Consider the following 14,421-nt stretch of genomic DNA (forward strand, 5'->3'; position numbering starts at 1 on the left):
TCGTGTTGCTCGCGTCTCAATTCTGGCATCACTGTTGTTGACCAATGACATTTGAGATAAAAGAGAGTCGTGCGATTGAATCTCTACTACCATTGGTTGGTTTACCCTCGTCATATCGGCGTTTTTTGGTTCCACTAGCATCGACCAATAGCAAGTGAGTCCATGCGCAAGTGCACAGAACCATACGAAATGGACGCGAGTCCATCAGTCCATCGTGCAGTTTCGTATGTGTTTCCGATCAAATCATTCTCGTAATTTGCGAAGCAAGTGTCAAAACATTCGCGTGAATTACCGGCTATATAGTGCAGTCACATCCATTTCGTTGTAGCCATCAGTCGAAAGCTGATTTGCACTGAAGTCGGAGATACGATAAAATTACTTGTCGAGCAAGCTCCATAATACAAGATGGCATTGCCACAGAATTACAAACAAGTCGCAATGGCTACGTCGAACATCGTAGCCTCTAATCGTAAGTAATAATTAATTTTTCCTCCTGAGACATAAAATTGATTGTCTGAAATTGAGACACTTAAATTATAATGTTTCTATATCTTGTTGTAGAACGTATAAGAGCATCCGGTGGGAGTTCAAGTAGTTCAACAAACAGTGTAAGTAGATATTACTATGATGAAATATATTTATCGGGTATTTATATTTAAGAATTGAATTTTTAAATTGCCATAACTTTGTTTATTTTTAGAAAGATACTCAGAGTCCATTTGTACAGACTCCTCATAGCCATCCAGGATTTATACCGCAGAAGGTTGGAAAGAACACCAATGTATGTATCTGATTTAATATATATGATTGATATAAATTAAAACATTTATGTGTGTGTGTGTGTGTTGTATGAGAGATATAAACAATATTATATCAATTTAACAGCAATATTGCATCAATATTGTATAAAGTTAATGAAAAGATTGATTTTATTGTAATATTGATGATTTTTATTGTTAGGCTGACTCTCGTATGCCGAAACCACCTAAACCACCAGAGAAACCCCTTATGCCATATATGAGATATAGCAGAAAGGTATGGGATCAAGTAAAGGCTCAGAATCCTGAGTTAAAATTATGGGAAATAGGCAAAATTATTGGACAAATGTGGAGAGATTTGCCAGAAGAAGATAAAACAGAATTTATTGAGGAGTATGAAGCTGAGAAGGTGTGCAAATGCATCCTATTATGATTTTATATTCCATAATTTAGTATTCACATACATATTATTTCATTTACTTAATCATAGGTGGAATATGAAAAAAGCTTGAAGACTTATCACAATTCGCCTGCATACTTAGCTTATATTGCAGCTAAAAATCGTGGAAAGTCTGGTAGGTGAATATACAATGAATAAAATTTTAATGCTTATGATAAAAACTAGGTATGTGCAATAGTGAAATTATTTTCTAATATTAAAATATTTTTGTATCTTTTTGCAGCGTTGTGTGCAGCACAACAAAGCAATGATGATCGAGAAAGTCATGAACGTTCGTCAGGCAGCAGTAAAAGTCAAGCGGCTCAGGATAGGAGGATTGATATTTTACCAGCAGAAGATGATGATGGTACATAAAAAAAAAATATTTGCGATTATTGTAAATTAATATATGCATATGTATATGTTTTACATATAACTTCCACTTGATTTGTAGATCAAGATGATGGATATTCTGTGAAACATGTGGCATATTCGCGTTATACGAGAAATCATCGACTTATTAATGAGATCTTTAGTGATACTGTTGTCCCAGATGTTCGTTCTGTAGTTACTACTCAAAGAATGCAGGTTTTACGACGTCAAGTACAATCTTTAACGATGCATCAGGTAATTAATACGCTTGTGCATATATATAAATAATGTTTTATAATAATTTAAACTAAAATATGTCTTGGACATTTCAGAAAAAGCTTGAAGCCGAACTGCAACAAATTGAAGAGAAATTTGAAGCAAAAAAACGTAAATTTATAGAAACCAGTGAAATATTTCAAGAAGAATTGAAAAAGGTATAGGAAACTTTTCTTTTTAAATTAGTAAAATTTTATACAATATTTTCACTTTCTTTTTCAGCACTGTAAACCAGCAGTAGATGAAGAAACATTTAACAAAATGGTAGAACGGCAATATGAAGTTCTTAGACGGGAGAGACTAAAAGGAACAGAAGAGAATCGTTCGGATGGACCGACGTCTAGCGAATCAACTCCAAACTCTACTCCGACTCCGACTCCTGCGTCACTTAACGACGAGGCCCAACCTGATGTAAAATAATATTAAATCATGTTCATATAAAAAGTCAATATTATATAAATACTTACATTTTCACATGTTTACAGGTTTCTGACAATGATTCGATCGAAAAGAAATCCGGCAGCGTTGATAAACCTAATATTGAAATGAACAAGAAAATGTCACCTCCGTACATCGAAAATAAGACCGAAGCACCGCCAGTTGTGCAAGTAAATGCTAATCAACAACACACTGGGCCCAACTCTGGAATGTACTGCAATAACGTAGTCAATCCGATTCAACAACATCCGCATCAGCAACAGACGCAAACACCGCAACATCCGCCGCCGCCACCACTGCAACATCAACCATCGCCTCCTCAACAACAGCATCAGCCTTCTCCGATGACGCAGCAGCATCAACCACCGCCACCACCGCCCCAGCAGCATCAACCACTATCTATTTCACAACATCAGGCGCCGCCGTCTCTGCAACCGCAACCACCGCAACAACCACCGCAATCGCAGCAGCAACAATCATCAGCCCCGCCAGTGCTGACGCCTCAACAACCAACCACAACAGCCACAGCAGCAGCGGCTGCAGTTGCGGCAGTAGTCGCAAGTGCAAATGCGACTGCGAATTCCACACCGCCAAATATGCCGCCAGTGTCCGCACCGGCGGTACCTATCCAGCACAATCCTCATCAGCAGGGAATGCTGGCGAATCATTCGATGCCACCGCATCAGGCGGCGCAAGGTTCTCAGGGCACGCAGGTTCTACCGCCGCAGGGCCCAAATCCGCACACTCCGCAGATGATGCCGCCCAATCAAGCTTACGGCCAGCAGCCGTATCAATCAGGACCTGGCCCTCAACAACCGCAGAATGTTCCGCTAGCTCCGCGGCCGCCGCATCCCAGTTATAGCTACTCCCAGCAACAGCCATATCATCAACCTTATCCGCAGTACGCTCATCCATATTATCATCAACCATACTCGCAGTACTCGCCCCATCCGATGGGTCGTCCCCATGGCCACGGTCCTCATAGTCCGCATAGTCCACATTATCATCCTCAATCACCTCACACGGTTGCTGCTGAAAGCAACACCAATACCAACGTCACTGGCGGCTCTGCAGCCACCGCGGCTTCCGCACCCGCTCCTGACACCAATAATCCTACTTCATATTCTTCACCTGCAGGGCACTGTGAGAATGAACGTTCTGGTTCGTCGGAGAATCAAGAAGGTCAGGTAGATGCTAAATCAGGATCCACTTAAATATTGTTTATTTTACAATGATTCCGAATTTCCATCAACATGTACTTGACTATTCCTCTCTATATCCTTATGTTGCCTCAACAAACTTTCAACATAATCCTTCCATTTATACAATAAAAATGTAATGATAATCCTTAGCTTTATTATAGCCTGCACATACCATAGATACACAATGTTGTATTGTTCCACATGAAACAATTGTATTGTGAGGTAAAATGAATAGGAGAACATTGTACACAGAAAATGCTCTCTGATTATATCTTCGATTCATAGTATAATCAGTCTTATTTCACTGGTTTCATTTGCCAAAGTCCATCGTTTAAATAATGACAGTTTTCGATGCCTATTCCCTTGTTTACTTTGGCACTGCAAATCATGATGTAATATTTAAATAATATATATTAAAAATGAATATTAAAAAAAAAAGAAATTATTTCGACTTACATGTCTTCCGTCGATAATGTTGTAATTCCAACAGCTAGCGCATGTTGTTTGCCCTCTGCCATAACAGCCTATATATCTTAAGTTAAGGATTCGTATATATCTTGATGTGTAATAAACCAGTTAAAATGTAATAAGATATTTGTATGATCGATTTTAAATTTGAAGGATACAACAACAGTTCCTTTCTCCACAGTCATCATCTTTGCACCTTTTGATGTTAAACCGGGACACATTATGTTGGCACCACTAAGAACAAATCTAATGGCACCTTTGTCAACTTGCTGCATTGGCAGGAAGAATGGATCTGACAATGTATGATTTATAATATAAAAGTAAATTTATGAGTGTCTTCTATTTCCTATTCAATTAATTAGTAAACAAACTTACACTTGTGTAATAACTTTAAAGTAGGCATCCAGGGGCCTTCGCGTTGGCGAAAAAATAACAGGTCTCCCGCTGCATTCACTATGATCTCTATGTGGTCGTGACTGATGATATAAAAGCAAAATGTGTTAAATTCTAGATAAATCTTAGCGTAGCTGATAACTCACCATTTTACGATCCGGAAAGCGTCTTTCTTTGGTATTATAACGTCTATGTGACTATCCAGATGAGGATAGAGCTCAAGGAGTTTCGAACGAATCCCCTTTTGCACAGACGATTTTAATTGCTGAACACCAGAAACGCTGTCCTTCTCATCGAACCTAACAAAAAATAACGTTTAATTAACGCATAATTAAATGATGATGTTAAATATCTCGTATACTATAACAGAAATTATTTCAGCGTTTCCTACGTTTATCAAGACTGACATTTGACAAAATGCTGATTATTTTTATAACGTGGAGTGTCTAAATTGTTTAATATATGTATAGTATTCAAAAATATATTTTCGCCTCTATATCATATATTGCAGAGAAGTTGGGGTACCAACGACTGACACAAAAGAACACACATACTTTTTAAACATTTTCTTGGTTTTCTGTGATATACCACCGCTTTGGAACGACGCATCCAATATCCAATTAATCGGTCATCCACGCCGAGACGTTAATTGTTTCGGATGCTAGACACACTTTTTTCAACAATGTACACCTATGACAACGTGCATGCGTGAAAATGGTGAGGTTAAGGGCGCGTTCCGATATTCACTACCAGTAGTACCACTACTGAAAATCTATAGTGTATGTGACGTAAACTATATTAGTGAATTGTAACTATGTATGTGCTTACGCATCATACATATACATACCATGGGATGACACACAACACTATTGTGTGCAAGGCTTATTTAGAAAGATTTTTTTTTTATTACATAAAAGTATCTACGCAAAAAAATTAGCCTATCACATATGGACAAAGAATGCTGCATTCTCTATATGGAAAATTTGATTGATCGATTTCTTTGTATAAATCTATTAATTATGCAGCTATGCATAATAGATGAACGAACCTTTATGAGAAACAATGACAACTCTTCTCGATAATGTTTTTCAATAATACAAAAGAATTTTCTATATGGGAAACTTCAATTAAAAGAAGAAAGAATCAATTTTTTTAAATATTGAGATTTGTATAATTATATGTATACATATAGTTATAATTTTTAGATTTTGAATAATAAAAAATGTTTTTTTTATATTCAATTTCAAAAAACAAAAGTAATATGATTTTTACTTGAATATCATTAGTTTAATATACAAAACGTTGAATATTGAATTTTTTAAAACAAATCTTTTACTAAAGAATTCTAAATTTATCGAAAATAAGAATAGATGAAAAATCTAATAATATTATTATAGTTTTTTTTTTTACTTCCAAAATATGTGCATTTTTTAATATTTTAATACGCACTTTTTTCATTAATCTTTACGTTCGGAAATAATTGATATCTTTATATCTATGATCTTTATATCCTCTTCAAAAAGATTAATTTATTGTCTAAAGAATATAAATAACGTGTTATGAATTTGTATAAATTAATTTCTCGCCATATAATTCTACGTGTTCATTTCGCAAACAACGTTTAAAGAAAAAAAGAAGGAAACAAATGTCAACGTGCTGTATACACTACAAAAAAGCGGCGATAATATATTATATATTATCTAGATTTATATCCTCTGTCTCTCTCTCGAGAAAGGAGAAGATAAAGTCGCGCGCGCACACGAGATAAATTTTTATTTCTTAAGAACTATATATATATATATATATATATATATATATATAGAGATATCAAAACTTTCAGTCAAAGTGCAAACGATCTTTCAATGGGACTCGAAAGAGGGATGCTTATTATAGAATTATATGTATCTATCCATTAATATTTTTCAAGATTCATCGCGATTATTTCTATATAATATTATACTGCTTTCAGAAATTATCATTTCTCTATGCGCGGGTTAGTATGATATCTAGATCAATGTACAAGAAATTAATGATATATAATGTATGATGATAATGCTATTATTCGTATAACAAATACGATATATGCAACACTCGTATAATATCTTTTATATTTCACAAGTACTTGAAATGTGCTAATTGTTCATAGCATTATCGTTTTACAAGCGATCTAATGTACAGCGGCACAACCTCTCGTGCGTATTGCTAAAAATTGGACAAGGCATACGCGTTGTAATTTTATTTAACAATCCAAGTTTTCGATAAACGCAATAATATACGTTTTTCGTTACATGCATATTAATCTCTCTGTCTTCAAAATCCTCAAATAATTTTTTATCGATTCAACCGTTTCATAAACTATATGAAGACGTTCTTGACGATGTAATAAAAATGTAAAGATCGTCAGTCGAATACGTCGCCACAAGTCGTCTTCTTATTGCGGTATACACAAAAATGAAAGACAGATTCTCGATAAATTTATCAATTGTACAATTATAGAATATTTACAATAATCTTTTAATATAAAATAATAATTCTAATTCTTCTCTATCTGTGTTTGTGTGTGTTACAGATGTACGTAAATCAGTTGAATCGCAACTGCGTGACAAACGAGGATTCAAGTACGATGCCGAAACTGTCTCGCGCGTCTTATTAACATTGCTTCCAGTAGCATCTATCTAGAAGAGACTAGCACAACGAGAGAAAACAAACGTTACGTATTATTTTATTTCATCGTTGAGATTTTTCAGAAGAAATTACTCCTTTCGGTAACCGCGAATTTTTCTTCTTCTTTGTATTCTATGTAAAGGCGATCGAACGTTTCATATCTGTGCATGTTTGGAGCCTGAGTTAAGAGTCGCGAATCGAAGCGGAAGCACGATAGTTTCCGACGAAATTACAGCCGACACATAAAAATTGAGAACTTGTACAATACAAACATCAGACAATAGCAGGAATAATTCTTAACGAAAATAATTCTCCAGTTAATTTTAATGTTACGGTACAATACCGTATTATCCTACATGAAAAGTACCAAATATATAAATTAGCCCGAAGTACGTTTATACGGCGATGACATGGATGAATATCGTCGTTCATTCCGCTCGTTCGTTATTTTAGATCTTCAAAATGATCTAGAATGTAGGATCCATCGTTTGTATATAGAGTGTTTCAGTGGAGGTCAATCGCTCGGAAGATGATTGGAGACTTAAGAACAAGAAAAAAAGTTGGTATGAATATAGGTCCGGAAATGCATTGTTTTCAAGTTATCGCCATTTTTGTTGAAATTTCAAATTGCTTTGCTTTCGAATATTTTTTGTTAAAATTGAAAGAAGAGATGGTTTTTATGAGTTTTATAATATAATTAAAATCAAATAAAAGTTGCGGGCTGCTTTAGCATTACCCAGGATAAAAAATACCATAACAAAAAAAAACATAACAAAAAAAATACAAATAAAATAAAAAATTAAATAAATAAATACAAAAAAAAATAAATTGAATTAAATAAATAAATACAAAACCATCTCTACTTTCAATTTTGACAAAAAGATTTGAAAGCAAAGCAATTTGAAATTTTAATATAAAAATGGCAATAACTCGAAAAGAACGCATTTCTGGACCTACGTTTATACTAACTTTTTTTCATGTTTTTGGGTCCATAATCACCTCCCGGTTGTAACACCCTATATATGCAGAGAAAATTCGCCGAATTCTTATGAAATACCACAAACGATTCGTGATGATTGGTCAAGTACGTCATGTTAATTACGGATTCGCATCTATAAGCAAACAAAACTCGGAGACGCAACAACGTTAATAAATATAAAGAAATATTTTAATTTACATAACATATGATAGATATTTCGTTAATTCTGAGAAACAATCTAAGAATATATTAAATTTTGTAAACTCTCTGAAATGATCTAAAATAGTGTTCGCAAGGCAAGAGAGATAGAGAGAGGGAAAAAAACGGAGAGGGAGGATGAGAGAAATAACATGTAAATATATAAGTCTGCGCGCACATCTCTCCGAAAAAATTTCATAGATCTCATATGCTAAGCGTAAGAATTTTAATATTTCTTATCCTCATCTTTTTCAGAATAAAAGTTCGGATCAGATTAGACGTGGAAAATCCCACAAAGTAGAATTATAGATGTTGCCATTGGGTCGGCATAAGATTGTTCGAGGACTGTTCAATGGCCCTGGCCACGGATTCGTGAAGTCCATGGCCGAGCCATATGTGGTTTAATCGTCGATACTTCTCGTGGCACAGATGCAACGGATTTCCGCGTCGCAGACCCTGATCCGTCTCGCCGTACTCGTCGAGATACGGCGGACACACGAAGGAACCGCGGTTTGGCGTGCGCAAGAACAAAATCTCGCATTCGCGTACACGTAGAAATATACCGATACCGTAGCCGCACTTGCTCGCGTGATACGTGCACGCGCCTACCGGTATCTTGTTGAGCTCCGTTTGGCAGCAGTAGCTTTGCGAGCACAGCATCTCGCTGCATACTAAGCACATCGTCGGATTACGCGAGTCTTCCCGATCACTATTCGGGCAAGTAAACTGGGATATCGAATTGATGAGTTCGCTATAATCGTCCGGCAAGTCTACTAGCTTGTTCACCATCAACGGATCCTTGACGATCTGAGCCTTCTTGGCACCCGAACGGTGATTCCAAACGGTAGGATGATTCCGCCACACGTCTATCAGTTTCAAAGTAACGTCTAGATGGGAATAGATTAACGCATCGCAAGTGGCGGGCAGTCCCAGATACAGACAGAGTTTTTCGTACGTGTCGCCATGCACCTGCGTCAGTTCACTCGACGGTGGTACATCAGACACATAATGAAAGTAAATGGCGCAACATCGGAGAAAGGGCCGACAAGCAGATTCCACCTGTCGCCACACGTTACTGGCTCTTTGTTTATCCAAGTGCACGCCCAGAATATGGAACAGAACAATGTCCGATTCAGCTTCCGCCTCTTGACTATCCACTTCCATAATGTTGGAAACATCGGATGTGAAGAGTATTTTTGCAATGTGGCATAGAAATACGAGTTTGAATGCATGTGATTCGAACACGCAGCCCGTAATGATAGGTGGTGGATTCGGACCCGCTTCGTGCGCCTTCGTATGAAAGAGACTCGGTAGTGAATTGATGAGCGGCACTAGCACGCCAAACGGATCGATGTCAAAAATGCTGGGCCCGCTGGACGGACTCTCTATTAATATCGTAAGCAGCGACACTGCGTAAATCATAATCTGTTCGCGGTTCGACCAGACATTCGCGCGATTCGACATAGTCGCGCCTAGGAGGGCTGATAATCGCACGAGGCTCTCCAGACTATCGCCCTGTCGGGAGGTCATAGCACCCAATAACGGCTTGTCCATATCGCGCAGCAGGAACTCTATCGCATGGATCGTGTACGCTGTCGACTTCCAAGCTAACAAAGGTGGATTACCATCGATAAAATCCTTGAATTTTAAAAGCGTGATTTGCCCGAATATCGAAGCATGCATGTGGATCATCGTCTCCATTTTTCTTGCGAGATGCGGCCCGGATCGTGAATACTGAGATTCGAACGGCTCCCAAGCTTCTTCGATCTCTTGTCGAAGGACGGTCATAGGATTGATGACGTCCACCAGCTCATCCTTTACCGTCTCCATGATTCTGCCGAACTTCCTATTTGGTTTGCATTCCATTGCCAGCGCCATAACTTTTAACCACGTCTCAAAGCTAATATCTGGCTGTGGTTCCGGAGTTGGTTGCAGCATCTTTAAGGGCGGTACAAGCAGGAGAACAGTATTGCTGAGACATTCGCATAGCGGGCAGAGATACTCGTGGTTCTCGGCGTCAAAGCTCGCTGGTGCCCGCGTTCTATAGGGCCGCCGGTTCTCCTTGATGAGAACGTTATCGAAATAATCCTGCCAGCAGCGGGCATGCATCACATGGCCACACGTGCTAGTGTACGGTGATACGCCCAGTTTGGCCGACAGATACAATGGATCAGGCTCCTCAAGATCTGGTCGACGTTGACATAATACAGTGGATTGTTGAACGAACGCAGCCAATACCATTGGCGGATCAGCTTCCGTCACGATCTGATCTTCCTGGCACAAGATGCATGTGTATGTCTTCTGCTCGGCTAGTCTACTGGTCTGACCGATGCCGAGGGCAATTGGTGTACTTTCTTCTTGGGAGGAGGATTCTGTCAAATCCATAGCGGAGCCACGATCGCTAGTTTTGCTATTGGCGTCCAGATTCGCTTCTTCGAACAAGGTAGCATTCTTCTTCATGAAGTGCTTCTGCATAGCTGCCATCTGCGCCATGATTTTGGCGCGCTTCTGAGCTGCCATTTTTGTTCGCCACTCTTTGTCCGTCTCCTTAGTGCTCATGTCAGTATCGCTCGTTTGCTGCAGTGGCTGTTGGTCGGTGTGCGAAGATGCTGGACTGACTTCTGTAATTGTTGAACTAGCAACCTCGCGATACTTGGCCAAAACCCATGTGAGCAAATCTTTGTGAGCTTCCATGCGCGGGCTGGTGGATAGATCCTCTAGTAACTTATAGATCTTCCATTTGACCGCCCGTTCAGAAAACGCCAGGAAGGGATAGTAGCCAGATTCTTGTTCCTGCAACGCGTAACCGATCAGATGAAGTATCTTGTGTACCTGCGGTTCAGAGAAACTCCTGGCTTTGAAATTGAGCGCGCGTTCTAGCACGGTTTGCATGATGTGAAGCATAACATCGCATTGCAGTAGATCTGCTACCATACTGAATGACTCTGCCAATCTAGGCAGCTTCGGTGGCGGACAGCACTCCAGTTCTCCCTGAGTTTTCCTACGCTTTCGTTGAACCTCTTCGGATCGACTGTGTTCTTCCTTCGTGTAGTGATAGAAAAATACGTTGTACTCTGTGTACAAGTGCGGCTTTAACTCATATACACCCTTCCCCGCTGATTCCTGCGCCGGTTTTTTAAAATCTGCTACCTCGTGTATCACCCTCTCTACATCGGTTTGGACATGATGAACAACGTCTTCCGGTAACGTTTTATTCAGCTCTGAATGCGAGAGCGGTTTTATGCACAACTGCTGTATGATCTCCTTCTTAAGACGATCGTCTGCGGTCACTTGACCGATACCAGGAACGTGTCTCTCGCCGATAATCGTGATCAGCAAACCCAGGAATTCCTCTACCAGATTGATCGTCTGCCGCATACTGTCTTCCTCTGGATTTTTCAGAGCGTTTACCTCGAAATCTGGCTGCGCCCAGTTGAGGAGATTAAACTTATTTAAGATGTGAATCAGGAATTCATTACTTTCTATCAGAGACGCGCCGACCTGCAGCAAAATGATGTCCCGATCCAGCATTTCGCTACGGCACTTGACATTGTGGTAAAAATACAATTGATTTAGCAAGGAGTAACCGTTTCGTCGCCACATTCCTGAGTGTACCTGTGAGATCATGGCCTGTGCCGTCAGTACGGGCTCGATAATTTGTTCGAGCGTTGGTTTTGTTTGATTGATAAATTCGGATGATTGAAAGTGTAGATTATATTTTTCCAGATGCAGGAACAGACCGGCTAGAAATCTCGAGAGCGGCAAATGAATGGAAACCGGTTCGGATGATACGTCGTACTGAAGACAAGTTGCACTATGATCTGCCAATTCTCGCACCTGGCTTGGCGCAGGTTCATTTCCTAACTGCTCATACAGCTTCCTCAAGAGCAATATGAACGATTTGATCAGTACTACTCTGTCAGAGCCGCACCACTCCAAAGCCAGAGTGATAACCGGTGACAGCTTAATGTGTAGATTGAACGCAGACTCCCATTCAGGTTCATACTCCATATGCTGACCGACTTGTCGTAATACTGCGTCCATGCTTTGCATGCTGCAGAAGAGTGTGAGCAACAACGAAATTCCTTGCAAGAAACCGCGTCTCAGATCATCCGTCCATTCGTCCGGCTTCGCGCTCAATAAATATCGCAAGTCGTAGAGTATATATTGAGCTCGCTTGAAAGAATGGTGCGGCATGTTTCTCTCGAACTCCAATTTCCCAGCGGCGTTACATCGTCGAGAGCTCTCGGAGACGAACGTGTTTAATAAGATAAACAGTGCGTCGTGGTGCGCGATGAGCAGATGCGCCAGAGTCGGCACAGTAAATAGCTGAACGGAGAGCGAGACGATCGAAAACGCGTGATCGTGATCATCTTTGATAAAATCCTTCATGACGGAGCCATAATTATAAGTGAACACGATCGCAAGCGCTTTCTTGCTCTCATACTCCATGAGCATTCCAGATATAAACAATCTATGCCACGCTGTTCTGGCAGATTTCCATAGCTGCGAATCCCTTGTGAGTATGCCCTCAACGATCGACGTATCGGGTAGTTTCGTATTGAGCGCAATGTTGCTGAACAGCACGCGAAAGCCCTCGCAATGGCTTATAAACTGTTGCAGCCAATTGAGCAGTCTCATGGCAAATGTCTGATGAGCCACTATGTGAGTGTGAAGAACCAGCACCTTGAGCGGTCGATTACTGTGTCTATACGTAAATCTTTCAATATCGGCACGCAGTTCGTTGCAGTGTCGAAATACCGAACACTTCACTACAGCTCTACCCTCTCTATCAACGTTAGTCACAAACTCTACAGCTTCCTTTTGCGAACATTTAATAACGCGTTGGAGCATAGTTATTACTTGATCAAAGGTGTGATGTTCATCGTTGAAGAGTACAGTGCAATAAGTGTCGAAAATGTCTAATTGATCGAGCGTGAGCGAGTAAAATGCCGTGTCTCTGATGCAGAGATTCGACGGCAGCGCGACGGTGTATCTTAATGTCAACAGTTCATAACAATATTCCAACACCGCTTCGAAAACCATCACCGCTCTCTCCGCTATATCACCGGGTAGTTTGTTGCCACGCGAATCCTTTGACTGCGTTCCTGCTAAATGTATCTTGCAAAACGGTTCGCTTTTCCAAGCTTCCGTGTCGCCGCAGTCACAGCATCCGCCACCACTGGACGTGCCCATCTTGTATTTGTGATTCCGATGTGCGGATTGTTTGAAACAGTCTACGCATAGGACGCAAGTTGAATCCATACCGCATTGCCTGCAACTGTAGGTCGGTTCACCCATTTTAAACATTCTGCCACATATAGATGGCGGATTATCCATCTTACTGAGCTCTTTCAAAACTATCTGCGGATCGCCGCCGCACATAAATTCTTCTAGAGTCTTGAGGAGCATTCTTTGCGCCGTCTCGTCGTCGATAGTCCATTCCAAACAATTGCCATTACGCTCAGGACTATATATTTTTGGTACCCAGACTCGCCAATATTCTCTAAAATTGATAGTCGTCAGCACTCCTTTGTTCATTTTCTCCATCCATACATCCACGCATGGTGTATTTGTATCTGGGAATACAGGTTGCATTGAAGCAGGATCCATGTCTTCAATGGCCTGAAGCGGCGGCTGATTTTCTATATTTTCGTTATTCATCTTGTCTCATTTAAACTGCAAGTACAATGTGTACTGAAAGTGTAAAAAAAAAAGCTATGATTCATAAAAATGAGTCAGTCTGTTTTTTACGCACAAAAAGGTACTAAAAAGATATTTAAAAAGATATATATATATATATACATATGTATAAATACTAACCAATAGAGGATATACACATTAAATATGACTGCAGATATTATCCAGGCAAATGTACATTTTAATAAGTATCTTTATCCAATGTCTTATCAGTATACAACATCATTAGAATCTCTGGCAAGAGTCTTTTGCATCCAAGATTCTCTAGACTTCAATAATCACTTCCAAAAAGTCTTTATTGCAGTATCATGTAGCATCATCATTTTTAGTAGCTCACAATCTGAAAGCAGCCATTCAGTGTAAATTCACATGTATCCCAGAATAAATTTAAATATGCGTACATTTTTAAATCCTGTTGCACATAAGAATATTCGCCAGAATTTAACGTCTATATACGCATATATGTATATATATGTATATATATATATATATATATATATATATATATATATATATATATATATATATATATAT

At 39.4% G+C, this 14,421-nt stretch overlaps 3 protein-coding genes across 5 annotated transcripts in view; 1 reads left to right on the plus strand and 2 right to left on the minus strand.

The window, feature by feature from the left end:
• Positions 1 to 149: 149 nt before the first annotated feature.
• Positions 150 to 3,765, plus strand: LOC115234950 (arginine-glutamic acid dipeptide repeats protein-like). Its single transcript, XM_029806378.1, has 10 exons — positions 150 to 469; positions 562 to 608; positions 701 to 781; positions 961 to 1,167; positions 1,249 to 1,333; positions 1,442 to 1,564; positions 1,652 to 1,824; positions 1,902 to 2,003; positions 2,068 to 2,256; positions 2,331 to 3,765. Exons 1-10 carry the CDS (start codon positions 406 to 408, stop codon positions 3,495 to 3,497), a joined length of 2,238 nt encoding a protein of 745 aa, XP_029662238.1. The 5' UTR covers positions 150 to 405; the 3' UTR covers positions 3,498 to 3,765.
• On the minus strand, positions 3,492 to 5,128 carry LOC115234951 (malignant T-cell-amplified sequence 1 homolog). Its single transcript, XM_029806379.1, has 6 exons — positions 4,901 to 5,128; positions 4,493 to 4,645; positions 4,329 to 4,429; positions 4,112 to 4,245; positions 3,942 to 4,009; positions 3,492 to 3,863 (listed from the first exon to the last, which is right to left on the minus strand). The coding sequence occupies exons 1-6, from the start codon at positions 4,909 to 4,911 to the stop codon at positions 3,782 to 3,784; spliced, it is 549 nt and encodes a 182-aa protein (XP_029662239.1). The 5' UTR covers positions 4,912 to 5,128; the 3' UTR covers positions 3,492 to 3,781.
• Positions 5,129 to 6,431: 1,303 nt separating this feature from the next.
• The window catches only part of LOC115235001 (E3 ubiquitin-protein ligase UBR2), an 8,980-nt gene continuing 990 nt past the window's right edge, over positions 6,432 to 14,421 (minus strand). For 2 of the 3 annotated variants that reach the window (XM_029806475.1, XM_029806474.1), the window contains exons 2-3: positions 14,011 to 14,227; positions 6,432 to 13,884 (exon numbers count right to left, since the gene is read on the minus strand). In XM_029806475.1, the coding sequence (XP_029662335.1) occupies positions 8,491 to 13,851 (5,361 nt within the window). In that variant the 5' untranslated portion in view covers positions 13,852 to 13,884; positions 14,011 to 14,227 and the 3' untranslated portion in view covers positions 6,432 to 8,490. Of the gene's footprint in view, positions 13,885 to 14,010; positions 14,228 to 14,288; positions 14,366 to 14,421 lie in introns of those variants that run through there. The other variant, XM_029806476.1, reaches the window with a different exon arrangement.

This window comes from Formica exsecta, unplaced genomic scaffold (genome assembly GCF_003651465.1).
Source record: "Formica exsecta isolate Colony F162 unplaced genomic scaffold, ASM365146v1 scaffold21, whole genome shotgun sequence".
NCBI classification, from domain to species: domain Eukaryota; kingdom Metazoa; phylum Arthropoda; class Insecta; order Hymenoptera; family Formicidae; genus Formica; species Formica exsecta.